The sequence below is a fragment of the Trachypithecus francoisi genome, unplaced genomic scaffold, assembly GCF_009764315.1.
Source record: "Trachypithecus francoisi isolate TF-2019V2 unplaced genomic scaffold, Tfra_2.0 Lachesis_group20, whole genome shotgun sequence".
Lineage (NCBI taxonomy): Eukaryota > Metazoa > Chordata > Mammalia > Primates > Cercopithecidae > Trachypithecus > Trachypithecus francoisi.
Window position 1 is genome coordinate 18,270,568 of NW_022681466.1, and position 12,559 is coordinate 18,283,126.

The following is a 12,559-nucleotide window of genomic DNA, read 5'->3' on the forward strand; positions in this document are numbered from 1 at the left end:
TGGTGGTGTGTGACAGGGGCCTGCCCAGACCCCTCTGTCCCTCTCTTGGCTGGGCTGCCCTGGGGTTCAGTATGCTGCCTCAGTAGGGGTGGGAGGGTCATCCCTCTGGGCTGGGAGCCTCCAACTGTGGACTCCCTGCCTCTGCTTCCCCAGCTGTGGGAAGGAAGGGCACAGGGAAGGGGGCTATAATCACCCTGGGTCTGGCTGGTGCCACTCTGTGAAGAGAGATACAGGTTTCTGCCCAGCTCCACCCCCAGGGAGCCCATCCACCTCTTGTTCTGGCTACAGAGGTAGGAGAGAGCCCATTTCAGACCGTGCCCTTCTTCCTCCTGCAGCAGGCCCGGCCTCCAGCGCCCCCAGCCCCCTGCTGGCCTCCCTGCCCCTGCCCACCCGGCCTCTGCAGCCCCCGCTGGACTTCAAGCACTTGCTCGCCTTCCACTTCAATGGCGCTGCCCCGCTCAGTCTCTTCCCCAACTTCAGCACGGTATGGGCTGGGCTGGCGGGTGGGGGCATGCACCCAAGCTTGTGGGTGGGCATGGAAGTTGGGCTCAGGGGCCAGCTCTCAGCAGCTGGGTCTAACCAGGAGCTTGTTCTCTAACCTCCCTCAGAGGGGATAGGTGCTCCCCAAATAGGGACCCCTATTTGGGACCCTAGGAGAGGGCCCCGCTCTCTCTTAGGCTGGGGAACAAGATAGTGTCAGCCCTCTCCCCACCCCCACCATCATAGCTGCTGGGCCTGCAAGAGCCTGTAGCCCATGCATTCCACTTGAGCTTCTGTGTAGGCGCTTCTGTGGATGACGTGTGTGTGTGTGTGTGTGGTGTGTGTGTGTGTGTAACTGACCTGTGCCTTTCTGTTGTAGTTTCTATAGGTCTTTGTATGTTATATGTGGATGTGAGTTTGTGTGTTGGTGTTCAGCGTGTGTTTGTAAACAACTCTTTGTGCGTGGGTAATTTTATGTAATTAAGGTATTTGCCTGTGCAGTCTGAGGGTTTGTTGTGTCCTTGTGTCTTTTAAGTGTGTGTTTGGTGTGTATCTGCCCTCTAAGCATATGTTTTTGTGTGGTTTGGGTGATTGTGAGTTTACCTGTGGTCGTGTGCCCTTTGTGTGCATGAGTGTGAATGTTCTGCTTGTCTGAGCATTTGTAACTGCCTGAAGCTTTTGTGCTGTGTATGTGTCCTGGTCTGTACATTTCCTTGTATGTGTGTGTGCATAACAAGTGTAGTATGAATTTTAATTCACTATATGAAGGATCAGCAACCATCTCCGTTTTTTTAAATTTGGAAAAATCAAATTAAATCATGGGTGTGGCATGCCCCATCCTGAGCAGATGGTGGCAAACTCCACCTTAGTCACACTTAGGAATCCCTTCCCTCCCACCCTCCAGAGTTAGACAGAGGTCCTAAGGAGTCTGAGGCATTTGGTGGGTGGTCCTCTGGTCTCACGTCCCTGCTGTCACTTGCTGACAGGCTCACTGTTGAAAGGCATGGTTCCAATTGCAGGGGGCCCTTGCAGGCCATTCTCCTCTGAGGTCCTGTCCCCTGAGCCCCTTGCTGGCGCTGGGTGCTGTGAGAATTTGAACCTCTTTCTGTTCTCAGGGAAGTTTCTGCACCCATGTGCTTCTCTCTAAGCTCTGTTTTCTTTTCTTGGGAAGGTTTAGAAAGTTCCTTTTTTATTTATTTTATTTTTATATAAGCAGAGATGAGGTCTCACTATATTACCCAGGCTGGTCTCAAACTCCTGAGCTCAAGGGATCCTCCCACCTCAGCCTCCCAAAGTGTTGAGATTACAGGTGTGAGCCACCGTGCCCAGCCTGGAAGGTTCTTGACAAGTTCAGACAACTGCATTTGGCCCAACCTTCTGAGAAAAGGGAACATCAAGCCTTAATTCTATAGAAGAAAAAAATGATTTAAAATAAGGAAAAGAAGCCAGGTATGGTGGCTCACGCCTGGCTCACTTAGGGAGACTGAGGTGGGCTGATCACCTGAGGTCAGGAGTTTGAGACTAAAGCCTGGCCAACAGAGATGGCAAAACCCCATCTCTACTAAAAATACAAAAATTAGTCAAGCATGGTAGCAGGTGCCGGTAATCCCAGCTACTCGGGAGGCTGAGGCAGGAAAATCGCCTGAACCCGGGAGTGGAGGTTGCAGTGAGCCGAGATCGTGCCATTGCACTCCAGCTGGGGTGACAAGAGTGTCTCCATCTCAGGAAAAAAAAAAAAAAAAAAAGAGATAGTGAAACCCCATCTGTACTAAAAATACAAAACTTAGCTGAGCATGGTGGCGGGCACCTGTAATCTCAGCTACTTGGGAGGTTGAGGCAGGAGAATCGCTTGAACTCAGGAGGCGGAGGTTGCAAGATCTTGGCTCCGCCATTGCACTCCAGCCTGGGCGACAAGAGGGAGACTCCATCTCAGAAAGCAAAAACAAAAAAAACAAAAAACAAAAAAAAAAGTACTAAGGGAAAGAAAAAAAATCCAAATTAATATTCCAAAGAAACAATCCTACTCCTTAGGGAACCTTAGGCCTCCACTTGCTGCTCCCTGCCCTCCACTGGCCCCCCACCTCCCCTGGCTGTGGCTCTCACTCTCTCAAGAGAGGTCGTCATGGCTGGGCACGGTGGCTCACACCTGTAATTCCAGCACGTTGGGAGGCCAAGGCAGGAGGATCACTTTGAGGGTAGGAGTTCGAGACCAGCCTGGCCAACATGGTGGAACCCCGTCTCTACTAAAAACACAAAAATTAGCCAGACGTAGTAGTGGGTGCCTGTAATCCCAGCTACTCAGGAGCCTGAGGCAGGAGAATCACTTAAACCGGAGAGGTGGAAGTTGCAGTGAGCTGAGATCATGCCACTGCACTCCAGCCTAGTTGACAGAGCAGTACTCCATCTTAGGGGAAAAAAAAAGAGGTCGTCAGTAGCCTCAGGCTCTGTGACAGTGGCAGAGCTGATGAGATAGGACTTATCTTCCCCCAGCCCACAGGTCCAGGCATGAAGCCTGGGTGATGGGAGAGGGAATTCCAGCAGAAGGGTTCTTTGTCTTTTCCCTGCCTCTCCTTGTTTACAACTCTCTGTCCCAATAGTTGTGATTATTGCAAAGGAGAAAAAAAAAAATGACCTAAGGGGCACCAAGAGATGCCAAGGCGATCACTAGAACGTGATTCTATGTCCCAGTATCATGCAGGGCACTCTGGCCATTCCCCTGCTTCCAAGCAGAAGCCCAGGCTGACAGATAAAGACAGCCAGGGAAGAGGCTGTTTCTTTTTCTTTTCTTTTCTTTTTTTTCTTTTCTCTTTTCTTTTTTTTTTTTTTTGAGACGGAGTCTCGCTCTGTCTCCCAGGCTGGAGTGCAGTGGCCGGATCTCAGCTCACTGCAAGCTCCGCCTCCCGGGTTCACGCCATTCTCCTGCCTCAGCCTCCCGAGTAGCTGGGACTACAGGTGCCCGCCACCTCGCCCGGCTAGTTTTTTGTATTTTTTAGTAGAGACGGGGTTTCACCGTGTTAGCCAGGATGGTCTCGATCTCCTGACCTCGTGATCCGCCCGCCTCGGCCTCCCAAAGTGCTGGGATTACAGGCTTGAGCCACCGCACCCGGCCTTTTTCCTTTCTTTTCTTTTCCCTCCCCCGCCTCCCCTTCTCTTCCTTTCTTTTTTCTTTTTTTTTTTTTTAAGCCAGAGTCTCACTCTGTTACCCAGGCTGGAGTGCAGTGGCGCAGTCTCAGCTCACTGCAACCTCTGCCTCTCTGGTTCAAGCCTCCTGCCTCAGCCTCCTGAGTAGCTGAGACTACAGCCACGTGCCACCACGCCCAGCTAATTTTTGTATTTTTAGTAGAGAAGGGGTTTCACTTGGCCAGGCTGGTCTCAAACTCCTGACCTCCGGTGATTCACCCATCTTGGCCTCCCAAAGTGCTGGGATTACAGGCGTGAGCCACCACACCCAGCCAGCTGTTTCTTTTTCTTTTTTTCTTTCTTCCTTTCTTTTTTTTGAGACAAAGTTTTGCTCTTGTTGCCCAGGCTGGAGGTGCTCTCAGCTCACTGCAACCTCCATCTCCCCGGTTCAAGCGATTCTCCTGCCTCAGCCTCCCAAGTAGCTGGGATTACAGGCACACGCCATCACACCTGGCTAATTTTGTATTTTTTTTTAGTGGAGACAGGGTTTCTCCATGTTGGTCAGGCTGGTCTTGAACTCCCAACCTGAGGTGATCTGCCTGCCTCGGACTCTCAAAGTGCTGGGATTACAGGCAGGAGTCACCACAGCTGGCCCAGGTGTTTCTTTTTCCAACATCCACAGGATGGAAAAGTTCTTCCTAGAAGCTGACGACGGCCCTCTTCAGTCATCTTTAGTTTTGTGCTGCCCTCAATCCCTGCTTCCCAAGCCAACCCCAGAGTTATTATGCCCTCCCACTCCCTTCACAGATGGACCCGGTCCAGAAAGCTGTCATCAGCCACACGTTTGGGGTCCCCTCCCCTCTGAAGAAGAAGCTCTTCATTTCCTGTAACATCTGTCACCTAAGGTTCAACTCAGCGGTGAGACAAAGTAGTGAAAGCAGGTCTGGGGAGGGGGCTGGGCAGGGAGAGGGCTGGAGGCTGGGCTTTCAGGGTCCTTCTGGGAGGAATACCAGTGGCAAAGGGGCTGTGGTCTGTATTTTCAATCCCTGGCTGCAGAAGAGGCACTCTTGGTCCTTTAACCATCGCACCCTCTCCTCTCCCTAGATTCTTCTGCCCCTTCCGTTTCTGCCCAGCTATAGCCCAGTGGGATTCCATTTCCTTCCCCCCAGGCCTCTCTCCTATGTTCTGGATCCTTCTGCAAGAGAGCAGACTGCCTTTCCTCCACTCCGGGTCCCAGGGGACCATCTCATCAGCTCCTGATCTGAGTTTACAAAATGTGATCATGCCCGTCACCTTAAATAATAGTTCTCATGATACGTCTGTGAGAGGGGTAGAGGCAGGATTTTTGTGGGTTTTTTTTGTTTTTTTGTTTGTTTGGTTTTTTTGGGTTTTTTTTTTTGTTTTTTTTTTTAAGACAAGGTCTCACTCTGTCACCTAGGCAGGAGTGCAGTGGCATAATCTTGACTCACTGTAACCTCCACCTCCAGGGTTCAAGTGATTCTTGTGCCTCGGCTTCCCTAGTAGCTGGGATTACAGGGATGTGCTACCACGCCTGGCTAATTTTTTTTGTATTTTTGGCAGAGACAGGGTTTCACCATGTTGCCCAGGCTGGTCTCGAACTCCTGGCTCAAGTGATCCACCCACCTCGACCTCCCAAAATGCTGGGATTACAGGTGTGAACCACCGTGCCTGGCCTAGAGACGCTATTATAATCCCCGATTTTCAGATGAGGAAAGTGAGCCTTAGAGAGGTTAAATGACTTGCCTAAGACCACACAGCTGGTTAGTAGCAAAGCTGGGATATGAACCCAGGCCTGGCTGACCCCAAGGTCTATGACTCTACTACAGCCTACCCCTTTCTACTACATCCTATCCCTAGGTAGAGGAGGAACCTCATTCTGGCCTCGCAGGGAAGGTCTACCTCTTGCAGGCAATCTGGGGTTTCAGTTGGATGTCAGCAGAACTGCTGTGGTGTCGCATCCAGGGAAGGGCTGTGGGAGCCTGTGTTTCGAGGAGGTGGGCCAGGGAGCAGCAAGTGAGGACCCTTGGAGGGAGGACACTGACAGACCAGATTTGGGGATTCCCTTCAGGCCTTCTGGTTCCACGAGTCCTGCAAGAGATGGAGGAGAGGCTGGGCATGGTGGCTCACGCCTGTAATCCCAGCCCTTTGGGAGGCCGAGGTGGGTGGATCACTTGAGGTCAGGAGTTAGAGACCAGCCTGGCCAACATGGTGAAACCCATGTCTACTAAAATAAAGAAGAAAAAAAAATCAGCCAGTTGTGGTGGCAGGCGCCTGTAATCCCAGCTACTCGGGAAGCTGAGGCAGGAGAATCACTTGAACCCAGGAGGCAGAGGTTGCAGTGAGCTGAGATTGCTCCCACAGCACTCCAGCCTGGGTGACAGAGCGAGATTCTGTCTCAAAAAAAAAAAAGATGGGAGGAGAGAATTTGTTCTGAGGGAGGAACCATGGCTTCTTCCTGGCAAATAGCAAATGCTCAGTAATGACTTGTTGAACAAGTGAACAAAGGGATGAATGTTCTGGGGTACATATGCCCCAAAGTGTGGGGACTGCTCTGCTTTCTCCATTTGTGCATTGATGCACTTGATAACTAACATTCATTGAGCACCTACTCTATGGACTTGGCCCTTGTAATTCATGTTCCCATGTAATTCTGACAACCCCATGAGGTTTTTTTTTTTTTTTTTTTGAGACGGAGTCTCACTCTTCGCCCAGGCTGGAGTGCAGTGGCTTGATCTTGGCTCACTGCAAGCTCCGCCTTTCGGGTTCACGCCATTCTCCTGCCTCAGCCTCCCGAGTAGCTGGGACTACAGGCGCCCGCCACCATGCCTGGCTAATTTTTTGTGTTTTTAGTAGAGACGGGGTTTCACCGTGTTAGCCAGGATGGTCTCGATCTCCTGACCTTGTGATCCGCCCGCCTCGGCCTCCCAAAGTGCTGGGACTACAGGCGTGAGCCACCACGCCTGGCCGAGGTCAGTATTATCATCACAGAGTTTATGGATGAGGAGACTCAGGCTCAGAGAGATGATGTTACTTGCCTAAAGATGTAGTTAGTGCCCAGGCCCGGTGGCTCATGCCTGTAATCCCAGCACTTTGGGAGGCTAAGGCGGGTGGATCATGAAGTCAGGAAATTGAGACCATCCCGGCTAATAAAGTGAAACCCCATCTCTACTAAAAACACAAAAAATTAGCCTGGTGTGGTGGCACGCACCTGTAGTCCCAGCTACCCAGGAGGCTGAGACAGGAGAATCGCTTGAACCCAGCAGGTGGAGGTTGCAGTGAGCCGAGACGGCGCCACTGCACTCCAGCCTGGGCGACAGAGTGAGACTCCGCCTCAAAAAAAAAAAAAAAAAAAATCAGAAAGCAAAAACAATAGCAAAAAAAGATGTAGTTAGTAAGTGGCTGAGTCAGATCTGAAGCCAGAGGCTGCCTGCCTTGGAGCTCATGCGCGAGAACACATTCTGTAAACCTCAGAGCCACATGTACTATGGTGGTGATGATGACAAGGACAAGGACTTGCCCTTTGTGTGCCTGAGCCCTGCCTCCCTTGGACCTGTCCCCTGCTGGGCTTCAGTTCATGAATGGGGCATGTGGACTCAGCCAGTGAATGGTGACCTCTTGCCCTCCCCTCCCCAGAACCAGGCCGAGGCACATTATAAAGGCCACAAACACGCCAGAAAACTCAAGGCCGTCGAGGCTGCCAAGAGCAAGCAGAGGCCACACACCCAGGCCCAGGATGGGGCTGTAGTGTCCGCAGTCCCAACGCTGGCCAGTGGAGCCCCTGGAGAGCAACAGAGTAAAGGTCAGTCCTGAGCTCTTCTCTTTCCCACGTCTCCACTCCAAATCTGGTTTCTGACAAGGGGTTGAGAGATTTCTGCTTATTCTTTTTGCTTGTGTTGGAGTATTCCATACAGACAGGCAAAGGTACACAAGGGAACCACTCCATGAATTTTCCTAAGCTGAACACACCCAGATCAGGAAACATGTTACCAGCACCTCAGAAGCTTGTCTTGCACCTCTTCCCGGTCATTACCCTGAAGTATTCATTTCCGAGGGCTGCCTCCACAAATGACTACATTTGTGAAGTTAGGCATGGTGGCTCACACCTTGTGATGGTTAACACTTTGGGAGGCTGAGGCGGGAGGATTGCTTGAAGCCTGGAGTTTGAGACCAGTCTGGGTAACATGGTGTGACCCTGTCTCTACAAAAAATTTATTTGCTAGGCATGATGATACACACCTGTAGTCCCAGCTGCTCAAGAGGCTGAAGCAGGAGGATCTGCTTAAGCCCAGGAGGTCGAGGCTGCAGTGAGCTGTGGTCATGCCACTGTACTCTAGCCTGGGTGACAGAGCAAAACCTTGTCTCTAACTTCCCCCGTCCACCCCCCCAAAAAAAGACTCCAACCTGGGTGGCTGAAAACAACAGAAATGTATTTTCCCACAGCTCAGATGCCAGAAGTCTGAAATCAAGGCATTGACAGGGTTGGTTCCTTCTTGGGGGCTCTGAGGAGAAAGTGTCCCATGCTTCTCTTCTGGCCTTTGGTGGTTGCGGGCATTCCTTGGCACTCCTTGGCTTATAGACGCATCACTCCAATCTCCTCCTCCATCTCCACATTCCCTCTTGTGTGTCTCTGTGTCTCCACAAGCTCTTCTTCTAAGGGTACTAGTCACTAGATTAGTCCCACCCAAACCCAGCATGACCTCATCTTAAGTAATTTTATCTGCAAAGACCCTGTTTCCAAATAAGGTCACATTCTGAGGTTCCAGATAGGCATGAATTTTGGGGGAGACACTGTTCAACTGACTGCAGCCCCTCTAATGGTAAATACGATCCTGACTTCTCAGCATACATCAGTTTTACCTGTTTTTGGTGAATCATAGAGTATGTAGGGTTTTTTGTATCTGTTTTGTTTTGTGTTTTTTTGTTTGTTTTTTGAGAGAGAGTCTCGCTCTGTCTCCCAGGACGACACAGTGGTGCAATCTTGGCTCATTGCAACCTCTGCTTCCCGGGTTCAAGCCATTCTCCTGCCTCAGCCTCCCAAGTAGCTGGGACTACAGGCACCCGCCACCACGTCCAGCTAATTTTTTTTATTTTTTTTATTTTTTATTTATTTATTTTTTTTTTGAGACGGAGTCTCGCTCTGTCGCCCGGGCTGGAGTGCAGTGGCCGGATCTCAGCTCACTGCACGCTCCGCCTTCCGGGTTTACGCCATTCTCCTGCCTCAGCCTCCCGAGTAGCTGGGACTACAGACGCCCGCCACCTCGCCCGGCTAGCTTTTTGTATTTTTTTTAGTAGAGACAGGGTTTCACCATATTGGCCAGGCTGGTCTCTAACTCCTGACCTTGTGATCCACCTGCCTTGGCCTCCCAAAGTGCTGGGATTACAGGTGTGAGCCACCCCACCCAGCCTGTATCTGGGTTTTATTCATCTCTCACAAACATTCATCAACATTCATTGTATCTGTAAGATTCATCCATGTTTTTGTGTGTAGCTGTAGTTTGTTCTTTTTCATTGCTGTGTAGTACTCCATTGCAGATCATACCACTATTTTTTTTTTAATTTGAATTTTTAAAAACTTTTTTTTTTTTTTGAGACAGGGTCTGGCTCTGTCACCCAAGCTGGAGTACAGTGGTGTGATCTAGGCTCATCCACCTCCCTGGCTCTCAAGTGATCCTCCTGCCTCAGCCTCCCAAGTAGCAGAACTATAGGCATGTGCCACCATGCCTGGCTAATTTTTGTATTTTTAGTACAGACCGTGTTTCACTGTGTTGCCCAGGCTGATCTCGAACACCTGGACTCAAGTCATCTGCCCACTTTGGCCTCCCAAAGTGCTGGGATTACAAGTGTGAGCCACTGCATCTGGCCCCTACCACTTTTTTTGTTTTGTTTTGTTTTATTTTTTTTGAGATGGAGTTTCACTCTGCCGCCTAGGCTGGAGTGCAGTGGCGTGATCTTGGCTCACTGCAACCTCTGCCCTCCGGGTTCAAGTGATTCTCCTGCCTCAGCCTCGAGTAGCTGGGGACTACAGGCATGTGCCACCACACCTGGCTAATTCTGTATTTTTAGTAGAGATAGGGTTTCACCATGTTGGCCAGGCCAGTCTCTAACTCCTGACCTTAGGTGATCCACCTGCCTTGGCTTCCCAAAGTGCTGGGATTACAGACATGAGCCACCGTATCCAGCCCATACCACTATTTTTTAAAAATCTGCTCTCCTGTTGGTGGACATGTGGGTAGTTTCAGTTTTATGATATTATGAATAGTGTTCTCTGAACCTTCTAGTACATCTTTTTTGGTGATCTCTGCCTATTTAAGTTAGTGAATAAGAATATGAGGGCTGTGAGGGCTTTCTGAGACCACTGTGTCCAACTTAGTGATTTCCGATGGGGAAACTGAGGCCCAAGTCTGCCCAGTGAGTTGGTAGAAAAGTGGGGCCTGGAATTCAGTGCTGGTCATCCACCAGAGGCCCTCCAGGTCACCTCCATGGTCAGAGCTGAAGATCGTGGTCTCCAGCGTCATATTGGGCCTCACACTCTGCCCCCATGCCTTCCATCTCCGCAGCAGTTCCTGCAGTCCTACCTCTTGGGTCTCCACTCCAGCCACCACCAACTCTGGACCCTACATCCAGGGAGCCAGCCCACGCAGAGCTCTTGGATGCTGCCTCCTCCTCGTCCTCTTCTTCCTCCTGCCCACCTTGCTCCCCAGAGCCTGGGAGAGAGGCACCGGGGCCTGAGCCAGCGGCAGCTGCCGTGGGAAGCAGCGTGAGTGGGGAAGGCAGGAGTGAGAAGGGGCACCTCTACTGCCCCACGTGTAAGGTGACAGTGAACTCGGCCTCCCAGCTTCAGGCTCACAACACAGGTCAGTGGTCCCCAGGAGCTGGAGCCTGGGGAAAGGGTGGGGCAGAAGCTGAGCCTCACCAGATGAGGGTAGGCTTGAGTTCCTGGGTGCTTCGCTCAAGGGTTGGGTGGCAGAGGCGTTGTGCTCGCGTATTATTGAGCGGGTGTTTCTGGGTCCTCCCATTACTCCTTGGGGAGGAGAATTGGGAAGAGAAGCCTGAGGCAGCAAGAACTGAAGGTCGCTAAATCTCTGAAGGGTCACTCCACAGGAGACAGGAGATCTCTCCCTCTCTCCTTAGATCACACCTAGAAGGAAGGGACTGAGATCAAAGCAAAGGGGAAGCCAGCCATTTGTAGTGCAGGGAGGCCTTCCATGGGAGGGGCTGGCATGAAAGGACAGAAGCTGGGAGGGGAAACCACGTGTGGCTGGAGGGCGATGTGTGCACAGAGCAGCCGTGAGGCTTACAGGGGGAGCCAAACTGCATGAGTGTGGAGGGGGTCTCTGCAGCCCCTGCAACCCCTTCCTGCTGCCGAGAGACTGCCTTCTTCCCTCTCCAGGAGCCAAGCACCGGTGGATGACGGAAGGTCAGCGAGGGGCTCCCCGGAGGAGCCGGGGCCGCCCGGTGTCCAGGGGAGGCGCCGGACACAAGGCCAAGAGAGTGACAGGGGGCCGGGGCGGCCGGCAGGGGCCCAGCCCTGCTTTCCACTGTGCTCTCTGTCAGCTCCAGGTCAATTCAGAGACCCAACTCAAGCAGGTGGGAGAAGTGAGGCTGGGACTGGGGTTGGAGCCAGGGGAGGGGGTGAGGGGCAGGGCAGGAGAGGGAAGGATCCTGAAGAGAGCAGGCAGGGCAGAGCAGAGCGGGCTAGAGGAGCGAGGCCAGTAGGCCAACTGAGGGCAAAGGCCAAGACTCACCTCCCCTTCCCAGAGCCTACCCCAGGGTGAGGACCCAGTCTGTGTGCTTTGGATGTACGAGCTGTGGGTAGAGGAAGGGGGAGAGAGTCGAGGATGATGGTCTTGGGGTCCTTGGGCTTTGTCATCTTGTTCCCAGTCTGTCTGTCTGTCCATTAGCACCTGAGCAGCAGGAGGCACAAAGACCGCCTGGCCGGGAAGCCCCCCAAGCCCTCCAGCCAGCACAGCAAGCTGCAGAAGCATGCAGCGCTGGCTGTGAGTATCCTCAAGGTATCTGTCTCCAGGCAACAGAGCTGGGGCTGGGTCAGGAGGGGAGAGGGTGGGCTGGGAGGGCCAGATGGGGGGCTGTGGTGGGGCAGGAAAGAGGCCACCCTGCACTGAGGCTGCTGGGCGGTGAGAGAGCTGGGGCTGGGAACTGGGATCTGCCCAGAGGAATTTCCGGGGAGGTGGGCTGGGGTAGTCATCTTAGGGGCAAGAGCGAGGGGTGGGCGTGCATCTCCTAGAGACCATCTCTATCCCGTAAATCCTCCTCCTTTCTCCCATCCTGAGACTTGCCTCCCTCTGGACAGGAAGACAGGTGGTGGAGAAAGCCCTTTGGAATGAATGTTTGGGGGTGGGAAGGGAGGAGGATTTAGGTTTGGAACTCTAAAAGGCACATTTTCTCTGCAGCAAAAAGCTTGAGGATGGGCCCCAGGGAGGGGGTGCGGTTTTCTGGGGTGGAGACTGTGTCCATTCCTTTCTTTTCTGTGTAGTCTAAACTGGCCTTGCAGAAGCAACTCACCAAGACGCTGGCAGCCCGCTTCCTGCCCAGCCCGCTCCCCACCGCAGCCACTGCCATCTGTGCCCTGCCAGGGCCCCTGGCCCTCCGCCCGGCCCCTACAGCAGCCACTACCCTCTTCCCAGCTCCGATCCTGGGCCCAGCTCTGTTTCGCACCCCAGCAGGAGCTGTCCGCCCTGCCACAGGACCTATCGTCCTTGCCCCTTATTAGCCCTCATGGGGAGGCCAGAGCTGATTTCCCAATAGCCACTCCTTGTCTCCTACTGTCCTGAGACACCTTGGGTTCCTACATGCCACAGAGACTGTGAATAGCTTCAGGGGTCCTGCCCGATCCAGAAAGAACTGGGCTAGTATTTTTTTTTATTTTTTATTTTTGAGACGGAGTCTCGCTCTGTCGCCCAGGCTGGAGTGCGGTGGC

The 12,559-nt window shown here is 52.5% G+C and overlaps 1 protein-coding gene across 1 annotated transcript; it reads left to right on the forward strand.

The window, feature by feature from the left end:
* The first annotated feature begins 15 nt into the window (after positions 1-15).
* ZNF385C (zinc finger protein 385C) lies at positions 16-12,534 on the forward strand. Its single transcript, XM_033182999.1, has 7 exons — positions 16-484; positions 4,408-4,518; positions 7,255-7,420; positions 10,179-10,475; positions 11,012-11,208; positions 11,523-11,633; positions 12,116-12,534. The coding sequence occupies exons 2-7, from the start codon at positions 4,408-4,410 to the stop codon at positions 12,350-12,352; spliced, it is 1,119 nt and encodes a 372-aa protein (XP_033038890.1). The 5' UTR covers positions 16-484; the 3' UTR covers positions 12,353-12,534.
* Positions 12,535-12,559: the final 25 nt, after the last annotated feature.

Coding starts and splice junctions, on each gene's coding strand:
- ZNF385C (XM_033182999.1), top strand. CDS start 4,408: ATGGACCCGGTCCAGAAAGCTGTCATCAGCCACACGTTTGGGGTCCCC. Junction 4,519..7,254: donor ACCTAAGGTTCAACTCAGCG/GTGAGACAAAGT, acceptor TCCCCTCCCCAG/AACCAGGCCGAGGCACATTA. Junction 11,209..11,522: donor CAGAGACCCAACTCAAGCAG/GTGGGAGAAGTG, acceptor TCTGTCCATTAG/CACCTGAGCAGCAGGAGGCA.